The sequence below is a fragment of the Leucopleurus acutus genome (assembly GCF_964270905.1).
Source record: "Leucopleurus acutus genome assembly, chromosome: 12".
In the NCBI taxonomy this organism is placed as follows: Eukaryota; Metazoa; Chordata; class Mammalia; order Artiodactyla; family Delphinidae; genus Leucopleurus; species Leucopleurus acutus.
The window spans coordinates 25819513-25833473 of NC_139154.1; the positions used below are offsets into that span (position 1 = coordinate 25819513).

Here is a 13961-nt window from a genome sequence, read left to right on the forward strand (position 1 = left end):
ATGAAACAAGCCAGGGATGCTTTCCTTCACGGTTTAAAAACAACAGACCAGCACACACGCAGTGAGTCAGCGTGGCCTTGGCCCCTGGGGAGGGAGGCTTACCATCCGAGGAGGACCAGCGCTGTCGTCCCGGGAAGGGAGGCGTTTCATCTTTATATTAACAAGGACGTTCTTTACTTCTGGTCACCGTGCACTTTTCTTTAATAATGAAAGCAGACATACGGCGTATGCTCGATAGGCCACACACGGGCATAAAGTTTGAGTTAACTTGTGTATAAGCCAGAGTGACTTCCCCAGACCTCCGTGTGTGGAGACGCCTTCCACGCTTCCCCGTCCCCCTGCTTCCCCGGCTGGGCCTGCACAGCAGGTGACAGGTGTGCAGCTCCCTCATTTCCACTTGGTTGGAGGAGGTGTGCAGCCGAGTCTCTTCACTCTGGCCCGTCGCGGTGGATGATTTTCTTCTCTGCAGCCAGGATCTGGGAACAGTTTAACGGATGGGGCAGACGTCATGGTAGCAGCAGTGCCCTGTCCCTCCCGTCCGTTGGAGGGAACGGGGCATTTGTGCTGGACGGGGATGTGAGAAGGACCTTTCCAGCACCAGTATCTTTACTGCATGTCACGATTGTTTTGTTTTAATAGGAGAGGAAAATCAGAGTAGGTTTTCCGTTTGAGTGAAATAGAGAAACAGTGAAAATAGCTGGTTTGCCATCCCCACACTCCGAACGCCCCGGGTTCCTGTGGATAGAGGTTGGAGAAGCTCCTGCCAGGCTCTGGGGTCACATCCACAGAGCGACTCTGCCTGTGTGACAGGGGCAGCATTAACAACACGTTTCCTGTGTCAGGGCCCGCTTTTTACAGGCAGTCGGTCAACATGTTCAGCCACGTAGATGAGGACCTACTGTATGTAGAGCACAGCAAACTCTACTCAGTACTTTGTAATGACCTATATGGGAAAAGAATCTAAAAACCAGTGGATCTATGTATATGTATAACTGATTCACTTTGCTGTACCCCTGAAACTAACACAACGTTGTAAATCAGCGGTACTCCAATAAAAATATTTTTAAAAACATAGATGAAATATTTGGTAGTGATGCATGTAATTCAGTTGTTGCTATTTGAGGGAATTTGAATTTAAAAGGTACCAGTTATTAAAAAGTTGCGTTTTTGACTTTGCCAGCCATGCTGGGCTTACACTCAGCGTCTGAGCTGGTGGAAGGAGCTGCCCTTTCTTGGTCTGCCGCCTCTGAGCAGGCTGTTTGCCTTGGGCAGGGTGTTTCCCCAGGGGCGGAATTTGTTCTGGCTGAAATCATGGCGTTAGCTGGATTGACGGACTTGAAGCCTTCGGTGCAGGACACGGGAGTGGTCAGCTCAACAGCAGATGTGCTGCGTGTGGTTTGGCATCTTACATGCAGTCAGGCACACTCAGCCAGGGTCCCAGATCCTGCCTGCTCTGGTCTGAATGTTTGCGCACCCGCTCAATTCATGTACACAAGTCCTAACCCGCGATGTGGTGTTAAGAGGGGATGAGGAGCTTCCCTGGTGGCGCAGTGGTTGAGAGTCCGCCTGCCGATGCAGGGGACACGGGTTCGTGCCCCGGTCCGGGAAGATCCCACATGCCGCGGAGTGGCTGGGCCCGTGAGCCATGGCCGCTGAGCCTGCGCATCCGGAGCCTGTGCTCCGCAACAGGAGAGGCCACAGCAGTGAGAGGCCCGCGTACCGCAAAAAAAAAAAAAAAAAAAGAGGGGATGAGGTCGGGGGGCGGGGGTGAAGGTCTCATGAACGGGACGCACAGGGCCCCTGCCCCTGCGCTGTGTGTGGGCTCAGCGAGGAGGTGCCGGCCAGGACCCAGGGGAACAGGAGAGTCCTCACCCCATACGGCCGCGCTGGTGCCTTGGTCTTGGGCTTCCAGCCACCAGGACCGTGAGACATGAATTTCTGTTGTGTATAAGGTGTTTGGTTACAGTGGCCCTAAAGGACTGAGCCACTGCCCAGCATACAAGAAGTCTCTCCACTCTGGATGGACGTCTGGGGTCCAGGCCTGTCCTGGGGGATCCCCCGGAGATCCAGGTCAGCCTTGGTGAAGAGGAGGCCTGAGCCGCTGTTGGAAACTCTCGGGAAGAAGCTTTGGGAACCCAGGAGCCAGGAAACCACCTTACAGGCCCACTGTTCAGAAAACAATGGCTTTGGGATATTTTATAAAACAGCTTGCCACCTGCTTCAAGGGCTGTTCTGCTGCGCTGTATGGCCCGTAGTGATTTCAGTCAAGAGAGTTCAGATGAATGTTTTTCTCATGGTTACGATCACAGTCTAAAAGGATTGTTTGCATTTCTAAGAGTGACATTATTAAGAGCCAAAAATGGGTTAAAAGTAACAGAATGCCTGGCTCTGAAAACTGAGCGATGGTGTTCATTTGGCCTCAGATTACCCCTTGCCCTCTTGGAGAAATTACACGCGCCTTTGAGCTCCACTCCTCCGCATGGCTGGATGGGGACGTGAGGGACCAGCCGACTGTCCTGGGCAACCCTTTGGACGTGTGGTGCCCTGACCGGTGGATGCCACGTAGTCATGGCTCTGCCCTCGGCTCCAGGGCCCGGGGAGAAAGGCGCTCGTCACCTGCGTGAGCAGTGGAGGGAGGACGAGCATCCCCGGGCAGCTCCTGCCACACGTGGACGCGCCTGTGTGCTGAGCGGGCGCCTCTTACGTACCAGTTAGGTCTGCAGAATCGTGAGCACGTAGCAGAAGTTCCGTGTGTTCAGATGTGACACGTGTGATGTAAGGAAGTTCCTTGAGCAGTTACCTTTTAAGAAGCTGAGACCCCAGCAGGAGGGCGGCCGAGGCCGGGCGCCCGCCCCCCACCCGGGACGCCCTTGGGGCCGAGGCGACCATCCGTCCACCCCTCCCCTCAGCCGGCGGCGCTGCAGCCTCGCCTCTCACTCCTGTGTTGTTTGAGCATGAGGGGCGCGTGGAAGGCCCAGGGACTCCCCTCTGCCCTGAGAGCTTCTCTGCGAGAACCAGCTCCTGGGACGAGGCCGGTAGGGGCAGATGTGTGATGAAGGGCCCACGGCTCTTCCAGCTCCTCCCTTCAAACCTCAGCCTGCCCCCAACCCAGCTCCCAGTTAGGCCACACCTTGGTGATTAAAAAAATGAAAGGAGGAAAGAATGAGAGGCGGCAGAACTGTAAGCAGACAGAGTGTCGTCTACCCTCCGCGTCGGCCGCGGTGCCCTTGTGCTGAGGGGCAGAGGGCACCTGGGGCTTGGACTCCGGTGGCAGGTCGGTCTCTCTGGGGCGACTGTGCGCCCTCGTCGGCACGGTTCCAGCTGGAAGGAGAGGAAACCGGGAAAAAGGAGGGTCTCCTCCTGCTTCACCTTCACACAGTGTTCCCGAAACAGCAGAGCTTCAAGAGCAGAGGGACGCTTTACTAAGTTTCCAGCGCAGTCTGAGAAGAAGGACCTCGTGGAGGGTGTGGAACAGTTAGTAGCTGGTGGAGAGGAGGGTCGGGACGTGTTTCCTGTCCAGGCACAGCCTCTGGCAGCTCTGTCCGTGGAGAGATTGGCGAGCCTGGCTGCATTCGGGGTGCCGGGGCAACAAAGCACGACACACCAGATTTGCACTAATCGCGACCTCAACTCTCAGCCTTGGTGATCAAGGATCATGTCATTCTTTAGTGAGCGCTTTAGTTCATCAAAGGCACAGTTGAGATTAGTAGGACAAACACAAAGTAAACAGTAAGACACCTTACTGTTCATTCTGTACATCTCTGTAGCGTTTGAATTTTTTTCCCAAATAACATGTATTTACTCTTTTTCCTTTCTGTCAGTACGATTATGTGGTGGAGTGACATTTCTGACTTCCTTTTTGTGCTTATCTGCGTATATGTGAACTTAATACGTGTGCATAATAAAATTGGGACTGCACACCTATTAGAACAGCTAAAATGAGTAATGATAACACCGAATGCTGGCGATGGTGTGGAGGAATTGAATCTCTCACGCTTTGCTGGTGGGCATGTGCAGCGGTGCAACCACTCTAGAATAAACAGCGTGGCAGCTCTCAAAGAACTAAACGCACCCTTCTCGCCCTGGAGCACTTATCCCAGAGAAATTAAACCTTATATTCACCCAGAAACTTACCCACAGCTGGATTCACAACAGCCCCAAAGCGGAAGCTGCTGAAGTGTCCTCCAGTGGGTGATAGTTAAACAAGCTGTGGTGTGTGCACACCACAGAATACTTACTACTCAGCAGTGAAAAGAACAGGCAATCCACATATGTGGCAACTTGGTGGGTTTCACGGGCATTTGCTGAGTGGAAAAGGCCAGTCTCAGAGGTCACAGGCTGCGTGATTCCCTCGACGCAGCTGTCTTAGTCAGCTCAGGTTGCTGTAACAAAAGTGCCATAGCTGCATGGCTTAAGGAAGGGTTTGTTTCTCAAGGTTCCGGGGCCTGGGAAACTCAAGATCAAGGCTCCAGCAGATCCTGTCTGCTGAGGGCCCACGTCCTGGCTGGTGGGCGGCTGTCTCTAGCTGTCTTCTCGCCTGGGTGTCTCTGACCCCATCCTGGGGGATTAACGCCCCTCCCTCATGACCTCATTCGACCCTGCTGACACCCCACAGGGCCATCTCCAGTTCCCGTTGCCTTGGGACTAGGCTGTCAGTGTGAATTCTGGGGACACAGAGATTCAGTCCACAGCAAAAACGTTCTCTAAGTTACAGTTATGTGGACGGAAAACAGACTAGTGTGTTGCTGGAGGGTGGGTGTGACCATCAGAGGGGACGTGAGAGAGGTCTTTGTGGGGATGGAAAAGCCCCAGGTCTGGATGGGGGTGGGGGTTACACGAATCTACAAGGTGTGACAAGGTGACACAGACCTGTACACACATCCCGCGGGCGTCAGAGTCCTGGTTTTGATTGTACGTAAGATGTAGTCATTGGGAAGCTGTGTGAAGGGTACAAAGGTCTTCTCTGTACAATCTTTGTAACTTCCTGTGACTATAATTATGTCAAAATAAAAAGTTTAAAGTGTGATTGCAGGTCCTTCACATTAATTCCTTGCTGGATGAGAGACTTCATTGCGTCGTGCGTTCAGGAACCATCAGCTTCTCCGCAGTCCTGCTTTCCTGTCTAGTAGAGATGGGACTAGTCGTTATGGGGGGAATGAGATAATTGGTTACATTTTCAGATGTGCCAACAGCAGCTGATTGTCATGGTTTCCCAGAGCAGGTAGGTGGGTGGTTAGCCCCTTTCCCTCACCAACAAGTATCTGTCACGCATCTTTGTGTCTGTGTGTGTCTGTGTGTGTCTTGTGTGTCTGTGTGTCAGTGTGTCTGTGTGTCAGTGTGTGTCTGAGTGTGTGTGTCTGAGTGTGTGTGTGTCTGTGTGTCTCTCCACACCAGCTGTCTCCTTCCCTCTCTATTCCACACGGTCACTGTAAACAAACATTTTTTAACCATGAGGCTGTTTCTTTCCTGTTTAAAGATGGCGAGCCTCTTGCTACATCCCCTGCAGGCTCTGGGCTGGGACCATTCTGACCTGTGCCCTGAGATCCTTAGGGTTCAGAGTGAGGAGAGCATGTCTCATTTTCTGCCTCTAGCCCCATTTTGTATGCACTACCCAGCCTTTCTAGATAACCTGTTTTGCTCCCCAGTAATTACGTGTAACCGTTTTCCCACAGAGAGTTAGCATCTCGTCTGTGGGATCAGACCACCTGGGTTTAAATCTCGACTCCACCACCTACTTACTGGTTATCCAGCCTCTTTGCGCCCCGGTTTCCCCACCTGTACCTCCTGGGAACACGGCAGTGAGCACCTAGGAACGCTGTTTACAGTTCTAGCCGTCATGCTGCGGACGTCTCAGACGCATTTTGTCTGTTTGCTGATGATTTCATGGCCCTTCTGTCTCTCGTGTGACCTGCTCTGTCAGTCAGTGTGCCTTTCACCTGCTCCCTAGGTTTTCTTTTTTTCTTTTTGATTGATTAGAGCACTAAATATTTTTTTTGAAAAAAAACCCCACTAAATATAATTTCAGCATCTTATATAACCATGTAGGTTTAAATTTTTTTAATTTTTAAAGAATTATTTTCTTGACGTTTTAAAATTGAAGTTTAGTTGTACAGTATTGTTTAAGTTACAGGTGTACAAGACAGTGAGTCGCCATTTTTAAAGGTTATGCTCCAGTTATAGTTATTAGAAGATATTGGCTGTATTCCCTGTGCTGTGCGGTATAGCCTTGTAGCTTATTCGTTTTATACGCAGTAGTCTGTGTCTCTTAACCCCCTGCCCCCGCCTCCCCTCCCCCCTTCCCTCTCCCCACTGGAAGCCACTAGTCTGTTCTCTGCATCTGTGAGTCTGCTTGCTTTTCGTTGTGTTCACTAGTCTGTCGTATTTGTTAGATTCCCACCTGTTCCCCTTGGTCTGGTGGGAGGCACAAGGGTGCCAGGAGGTCGGTTTGGAGAGATTGGGCCCCTTTCACTGCCCCAGGACACGTGTCCTCATCACTTCACTGCCGACCCTGGTGCGCCGGAGCCGACGGTGGTGTGCAAGGAGCACAGCGAGCCTGCAGCGCATCCTTTATCCTTTAACTTCTATCCATGATAAAGACCCAGAAGGACTGGCTGCCTTGGTTACAGGCTCAGCTGGGGCCAAACGGAAGGAGTTGTAACTGGACGCCGGCTCTTCCCCTGCTGAGCCTGGGACTGAGCTGTCACTGCGCCAGAGTCACAGAGCAGGGTTCATGCCTGCACCCCCTGCACAGCTGTTCCCTCCCCCCTGAGGGCGGCCGGGCTGCCACACAGCTGGTCCCGTGTGTGCGGGGAAAGTTCCTGGAGCTTCCAGACGCTCAGCGAATCCACACCGTCTCGGGCACAACTGCCTTGCCTGGAGCTCTTAATGTGAAAGGGCCGGTGCGACCCTGGAGCCGCTGACGTGTGGGAGCGGAGAGGGGAGTGACCGGGACGCCGCCTGGGTGTCCGTGCCTCCGTCCTGACCCGTCCAGTCCCCCGTTCCGCTCCGCGATGGCACTCCCAGACCCGCGCCCCGCTGCCATCCCGGAGGGCGAGGAGGTACCCCCGGCGGCCTGTAACGGGGAACACCGGGCACCCTGCGGCCAGGATGAGAGGGCTGTGTCCAGGCTGCAGCGCAGGCACAGCGACGTCAGGGTCTACAAGGAGTTTTGTGACTTCTACATCAAATCGTGAGTGCCCCTCCCAGCCCTCTCCTGGGGCTCGGGTTCCCTGCCTTGGGCTTTGACATCACCCCACCTTCAGTGGGGCCTTCCGGGGTGGAGCGGGCGTCCAGGATGAAATGCAGAAACGGAGGAGGAGAGCGCTGCCTTCTCGCTGCCCATGCAGCGCTGTCTCCCTGTTGGGAGCTGGGGGTGCCTGGGGCCTCCAGGGAGTCATTAGCCAGAAGGAGCATTTAACGGCCTGATTCTCTGTTTCCACCCATCCTTTCCCTGCGCTTTTGCAACAGATGTTGCTTCTCTTTACAACTCCTGAGGAGCTCTGTTTAAGACTAATTGGGCAATTATAATTACACTGTAACCAAAATACTTCATAAACTGTCACGACGCTTTTAGGGTTTACATTTCTGCACTTTAATGCTCGAGGTTTTGTTTCACACGCTTTGATAAACGAGGCACTTGAACAAGGGAAAGCTCGAGGAAGTCAGGTTTTCTGTGTGCAGCTGATGTGTGGAAGCAGGTCGGCCAAAGCAATTCTGACCAGACAGTTACGAAGGCTTTTCTGTTCCCCAAGCTTTACGTTTCCCAACGTGGAAATCCTTTTTTGAAAAATTAGCCTATTAATTATAACTAACCAAGTGACAGCTCTATCATCCCTGACTTTTAATAAGTAGCTTGTATCATCTGTGTTAACTGTGACAGTCACTGTGGAAAGAATGTGTGTGTCAGTTTTCCTTCCATGGGATGTTGGCCATCGGGGACACTGTGCCTGCAGGGTCGGGGGTGTATGGGAACTCTCTGTATCTCCCGCACAGTTTTGCTGTAAACCTAAAACTGCGCTAAATACAACCCATTAAAAAAATACACAGTGCCAGAGGGTCAGAGACAAGAGAGAAAGGGAAATAGTGTGAACAGTTGAGTAGGTGGGTGAGACTATTGGTTGGTTGGTTGTTTTCCTGGAAGTTTCCTCTAATGTTCTGTTTCTTTTCCTGCTTGTTATTAAAATGAGTACTTCTTCAAAAATACATATGACTTTATCTCTAAAACTACTTTATTTTTCCTGTGTGTGGGGAAAGGTTGTTTGTATAATGTGTCTGTTTTCTAACTCTTTGAATATTTGAACTTGAATGTAAACGGTCTATAGTGTAATGAGTATAAATAGGTCATTGATAAACATTTTGATCTTGGGACCCGTTTACATTCTTAAAGCAACATTGAGGTCTCCAAATAGCTTTTGTTTTATCAGCATTTACTGTATTAGAAAATAAAACGAAAAATTTAAGTATTTACTAGTTCATTTGAAATAACAATAAGCTCATCGCACATTAATAATATTAATACATATTAATATTCATTAAGTTTTTATGAAAATTGTTTCCAAAATGAGAAAACTTGGGGGGAAGAGTGGCATTGTATTACATTTTTGCAAATCTCATTAATGTCTGTCTTGGTAAAACTGTTTCACCTGCATTCATCCTTCTGCAATATGTTCTTTCACATGAAGTTTATAAAGAAAATGTGGCCTCTCACAGAGATGTGGGAAAAGGGAGGACATTTCCACCCCGCGAGGGTCACTGATCTAGGAAATCATGAGTCAGGATGTTCCAGGATTTCTTCTTTTGTAGGTCTCCTGGGGTTCTACTAAAATCATTGAGAATTTGGTGACTCTTCTGAGAAAGTTTTAAAGTCATAATAATGCTTCATATTTGAGTAGCATCTTCTGGTTTCCAAAGTGGTTTTATATACTTTTTCTTATTTCGTCCTCACGATGGTCCTAGGCCCATGGGGGCAGCTGTGGGCTGAGCACACCTCGTCGACGGATGCCTGTGGATGCTGGCCCCCGCTTTGGAGAAGGGGGGGCAACAAGCCTTTCCAGAGCTTTGACAAAACTACCGCTGTTCGTCTGGCTTATGGCAAAGCCAGGTGACGAAGGGAATTGATGGGCTTTTCTCCCTGATCCCAGTAACTTTGCAGTGACAAGTAGAAAATTTAATTTAGCATGAGACTCAGGTCAGGTTTGCCACAAGCAGTGGGGCTGCCTCCCTTCCTTCCTCTTCTGGTGGCTTTAATTGAGTTTTGCTTGGTGTGGGGTTGTGAACAGGCACTTCTGGTGGAGTGTGAATACCACAGGGCAGGATGCTGCTGGGTGAGAGCTTTGGAGGAAGAGGGCGGGGTTGTCTTCCGCTGGGGTAGGCGGGGGTGAAGCGTGCGCCGCGCCAACCTTGCTAAGGAAGCAGCGAGGTGTAGGCTGTGATGGGACGGGGCAGCCCGTCTGCCTGTGGGATGGACCCCCGCCCACCTGCCGCCTGGGGGGCTGGGAAGGTTCCTCGGCGATGACTTCCCCAGGTGGGCTGACAGGGTGTCTGGGTGGACAGAAGCTGCCCCAGGGCCGGCCACAGAGCAGAGCGTGCGCTCTGAGTGGGGTCTGGATATCTGAAAATAAACTTGCAAACTACGAAGCTGGCTGAGCCAGTGCCTGCTCTGCCTGGGGACCTTCCCACCTGGAGGCCGTTCCTTTATGTGAGATTCAGAGTAAGCAGTGGTCTGGTCATGGGCTTGATTGTATGCTTTTCCTCCAGGTTGCACAGGGTTGGGTGGGACGTGGGCCTTTACTGGAGGCACCCGCGTGTGCTGGGGTCCAGGGGGGACCCCGGCCCGGACTCACCAGCCGGGGTCTCGTAGAGGGTCCTCTCACGTCCTCTCGAGCATTTGACCTGATGCCATCATCTGGTTGTGACGCGTGGGCGGGGGACCTGGATTCTGGGCCTGTGTCTCCTGCGAGCTGGACAGCTTTGCAAGGTTGGGCTCGTTGGGCTCTGAACCTGCACTTCACCATCTGTAAAATGATCTTCAGAGTGGACAATTCTGTGCTTTTAAGATACATTTTGTAATATTAGTGTTCAACGTTTGTCTTCCCAATTGGATTCTAGGGCTAAGGCGTTTGGCGGGTTGTAGAGCTACTGAAGCTGCGTTCGGCAGGCCCTCGGCGGGTGCGAGGGGCCCTGCGTCTGGCCGGGCCTTCAGCGCGTCCGGACCCACGTGAGGGGGACTTAATGAGGCCACCTGCCAGGTTGTCGGCTCAGCCCTTGAGGCGGCTCTCGGTGCCCCCTGCATCCCTGCCTCCTGGAAGGCGGCGTGGGTGCGTCGTGGGCATTTAGCAGGGGATTCGGGAATGTCGGCGAACCAGAGGGTCTGCACCCCGGACGCTGGGTGGGGTTGGGACCTTGGGTCGCAAGCGGGAAAGCGGACAAGCGGACAAAGATACGGGAAAGCGTATCTTTATGGACAAGATACGATTGTGGTGGCCTCAGACTGAGCTCCCGGGAAGGGCCGCCCTCCGTGACCTGTGTCCCTTGTGTGTTGCAGCAACATGGCCAACGCCCTGGCCAACGCCAGCTGTGAGCGCTGCCGGGGAGGCTTCGCGCCCGCCGAGAAGATCGTCAATAGCAACGGCGAGCTGTACCACGAGCAGTGCTTCGTGTGCGCCCAGTGCTTCCAGCAGTTCCCCGAGGGCCTCTTCTATGAGGTGGGTACTGGCGGGCGGGTGGCGTGCGCGAGGGCAGGGGTGGCCCTGGGCAGTGACGCTGGCGGGTGTCTGGGGCTCGCCCGCCGACCCTGCAGGTGCCCCCCGCCCCGCCCCAGCACGGCCCGCTTCCTCTTGCCCCACAACTCCTAGCACCTGTGTCCTAAAGGGGCTCTTGTTTGGGGAGTTAGGGGGCACCCCCTCTGTATCCAGCTCTTCTCTGTGTCTCCTCTTCTTCCCCAACACTTGTTCTCCCTGATCCTGTGGTGTCACCACGTGGCCCGCGCTCGCTTGTGTTCATTCTGACCAGTCCTGGAACCCCCTTCTCACGTCTGCTTTGGGGGTGCTGGTCTAGGGATGACCCCGAGCTGTGAGCGAGGACGACAGTGTGTGTGTGTGTGTGTGTGTGTGTGTGTGCGCGCGCGCGCGCGCGCGCACGTGTGTGATCACCTCCTTACGCATTTGCATGTGTCTCTCTATGTGATGATACACATACATAGAGTTATGGGATACCCAGAGATGGCCACTGTTTGATTTCTCCTTCTATCAAGCAGATTTTAAACTTTTTCTGTTTTACAGGCCATTCCTAAGGAAGGAACGGTGGTTTTTAAAGGTCATTAGTAAGTCAGTTCTTGGCCAACTCGACAGCATTTTCCCATAGAAACAGTGCCCCTGGGAGGGAAGCTCCCGGCCAGCCTGCGGCGCAGCGTGTCGAGACACAGCTCAGGGAACACCGTGTTATTCACTCAAACGCATTTCTCCAGCTCCTGCTGTGTCCCAGAAACACACGTTCCCTATGACAGAAACCTGTGCAATTGGAACGAGAATCTCTCTTTCCGTGAAGGGCAATGGCTTTCGGGCTGGGAACGGCAGGGGACAGTTTGGGGGGCTGAGCGGAAGAGGGGACCCAGTGACCCACAGCCGGAGGGTGGGGCTGCCCTGGGTGCTGAAGAGGGTGAGGGGAGCAGGGGGAGAGGGGGTGGGGCAGCGGCTGAGGTCTCATGAGGCTCTCTGGCCCCAAGCCGGAGCAGGGTGATCAGACCCAGAGCACACTTACGGGGCTCCAGGGAGCCTGCCCCCAGCAGACATTGGTCTCCACACCCTGGAAAGCCTTTTCTTCCTTGAGGCCCAGAGAGGCTGAAGTGCGCTTGCTGACCGCAGATGAGTGACATAAATGGGATTCGAACCTAGTTTGGTCCCTAATATCCGATACGGTGTTCTTTCCCTGACGTGCGCTTTTCCAATCTAAGATCTTTTTATTGAAATGCGTAATATGACAAAGGCTTAGGAGAGAGATTCCAGGGGAGCAACAGAGAAGAAAGGCAGGCTCTGTTATTTCCATGGTCCGCTGTTCCCTCTCTGTCGCCTTCTCTTTCCCATGCTGTGCGTCTGCTGGCCACGTCGTGCGGCAGCACTGGGTGATGAGGTGAAGCAGGCGGCGCGCGCAGTGCTGTCGGTTAGCCGGCCCCGGACTCGCTCCAAGCAGGGTCCCCGTCCCCGCACTGCGGGCCCTCTGTGCTGCATGGCGCGTCGCTGTGGGGCGTCCCGTGTGTCATAGGGTGTTAGAGATGTCCCTGGCCTCCCCTTACATACGCAGTCGTGACAACTGGAGGTACCTACACACATTGCCGGCTTTCCCCTGGGGAGCACAGCCACCCTCGGCCGCGACCTGCTGCACTAACACCTCTTCCCGTAGGTAATGAACTTCCCTGTGCTGGCCGCAGGTTGGTTCTAAATGGCTCGTTCCCCAGGCCGTGTACGCAGAGCCCTGCACAGAACAAGACCTCCCTGTGGTCCCTCTCTAAGAATCTGACTGCAGTCACAGTGAATTCTTGTGCCATAAAATGTATTTAGAAGGTATTTCTAGAAAGAACTCACTTAAGAAAGACCCTAAAGAAAGCATACACCTTCTTGTGTAAATTGGCACAGGGAGGTAAGTACAGGCAGACCTCAGATAGTGTGGGTTTGGGTGCAGACCACGCAACAAAGCGAGTATGGCAATAAAGCGAGTCGCACGAATTTTTTGGTTTCCCAGAACATAGAAAAGTTATATTCACACTATATGTAGTCTGTTAAGTTGCAGTGGCGTAATGGCTGGAAAACAACACACACACCTTAATTTAAACTAATGCTGTCGGAAAAATGGCGCCGGCAGGCTCGCGGGAAGCAGGGTTGCCACAAACCTTCAGTGTGTAGAAAACACTATCTGCGAAGTACAATAAAATGAGATGTGCTTGTACGCATCCTTGGGCAGCTCATCACTCAGCTGTAACGAAAATAACGTCTTCATTTACCAGAAGCCAAAACATACTTTCTGTGTAGTGACTAGAACCGGCTCCCCAAACTGAAATTCAGTTTTCTCTTTTAAAAGATTCTACTTCTACATTTTAATTTTAAATAACTTTTAATTACTAATGATTATGAAAGTTATCCATCTTTTTTTAAAATATAAATTTATTTATTTATTTATTTTGGCTGCGTTGGGTCTTTGTTGCTGCACACGGGCTTTCTCTAGTTGCGGCGAGCGGGGGCTACTCTTCGTTGCAGTGCGCGGGCTTCTCATTACGGTGGCTTCTCTTGTTGCGGAGCACAGGCTCTAGGCACGTGGGCTTCAGTACTTGTGGCTCGAGGGCTCTAGAGCGCAGCCTCAGTAGTTGTGGCGCACAGGCTTAGTTGCTCCGCGGCACATGGGATCTTCCGGGACCAGGGCTTGAACCTGTGTCCCCAGCATTGGCAGGCGGATTCTTAACCACCGCGCCACCAGGGAAGTCCCCCAAAGTTATCCATCTTTTAACTTTATCCATATCGGAAGACAGTGATCAAATAAGAACAAAACACTGCGTGTGATTCGTGATCCTTACTTTGGTGTTGCGGTTATATCTTGAGAGGGAAGCCTGTCTTCATGGGCTGTCAGTGTTGCCCATCATTCTCCAATAACGTGGAGAGGTGTTTGTAAAACGGCCAAGTCACAGGCGGTTGATGAAATGCCATTTCCAGGGGGAAACACCCATTTGGCCCCCAGGCCCTGACACTGTGTGTGGCCATGACACCACTTCCTAAATCTCATTTTGTGACATCAGGGATTTCCTCCAAAAGGATTATCTTAATTTTTCCCCAAAGGAAATGGTTTGTGAAATAAAGTGGAACCAACCGTTCCAGAGTGACGTGATTCCAGAAAAGTTACTGACAGGATGGAGCGGGGGAGGCCAGGCAGCCTGCCCAGCTCGGCTCAGGACACCTCACCTTTCTCTCTCCTTAGTG

The 13961-nt window shown here is 52.4% G+C and overlaps 1 protein-coding gene across 3 annotated transcripts in view; it reads left to right on the forward strand.

Moving 5' to 3' along the window:
• LIMS1 (LIM zinc finger domain containing 1) overlaps positions 1–13961 on the forward strand; it is a gene marked incomplete at its 5' end in the record, with an annotated part of 95454 nt that overhangs the window by 68153 nt on the left and 13340 nt on the right. For all 3 annotated transcript variants that reach the window (XM_082851522.1, XM_082851523.1, XM_082851521.1), the window contains one exon: positions 10544–10703. In XM_082851522.1, the coding sequence (XP_082707648.1) occupies positions 10544–10703 (160 nt within the window). The remainder of the gene's footprint in view (positions 1–10543; positions 10704–13961) is intronic.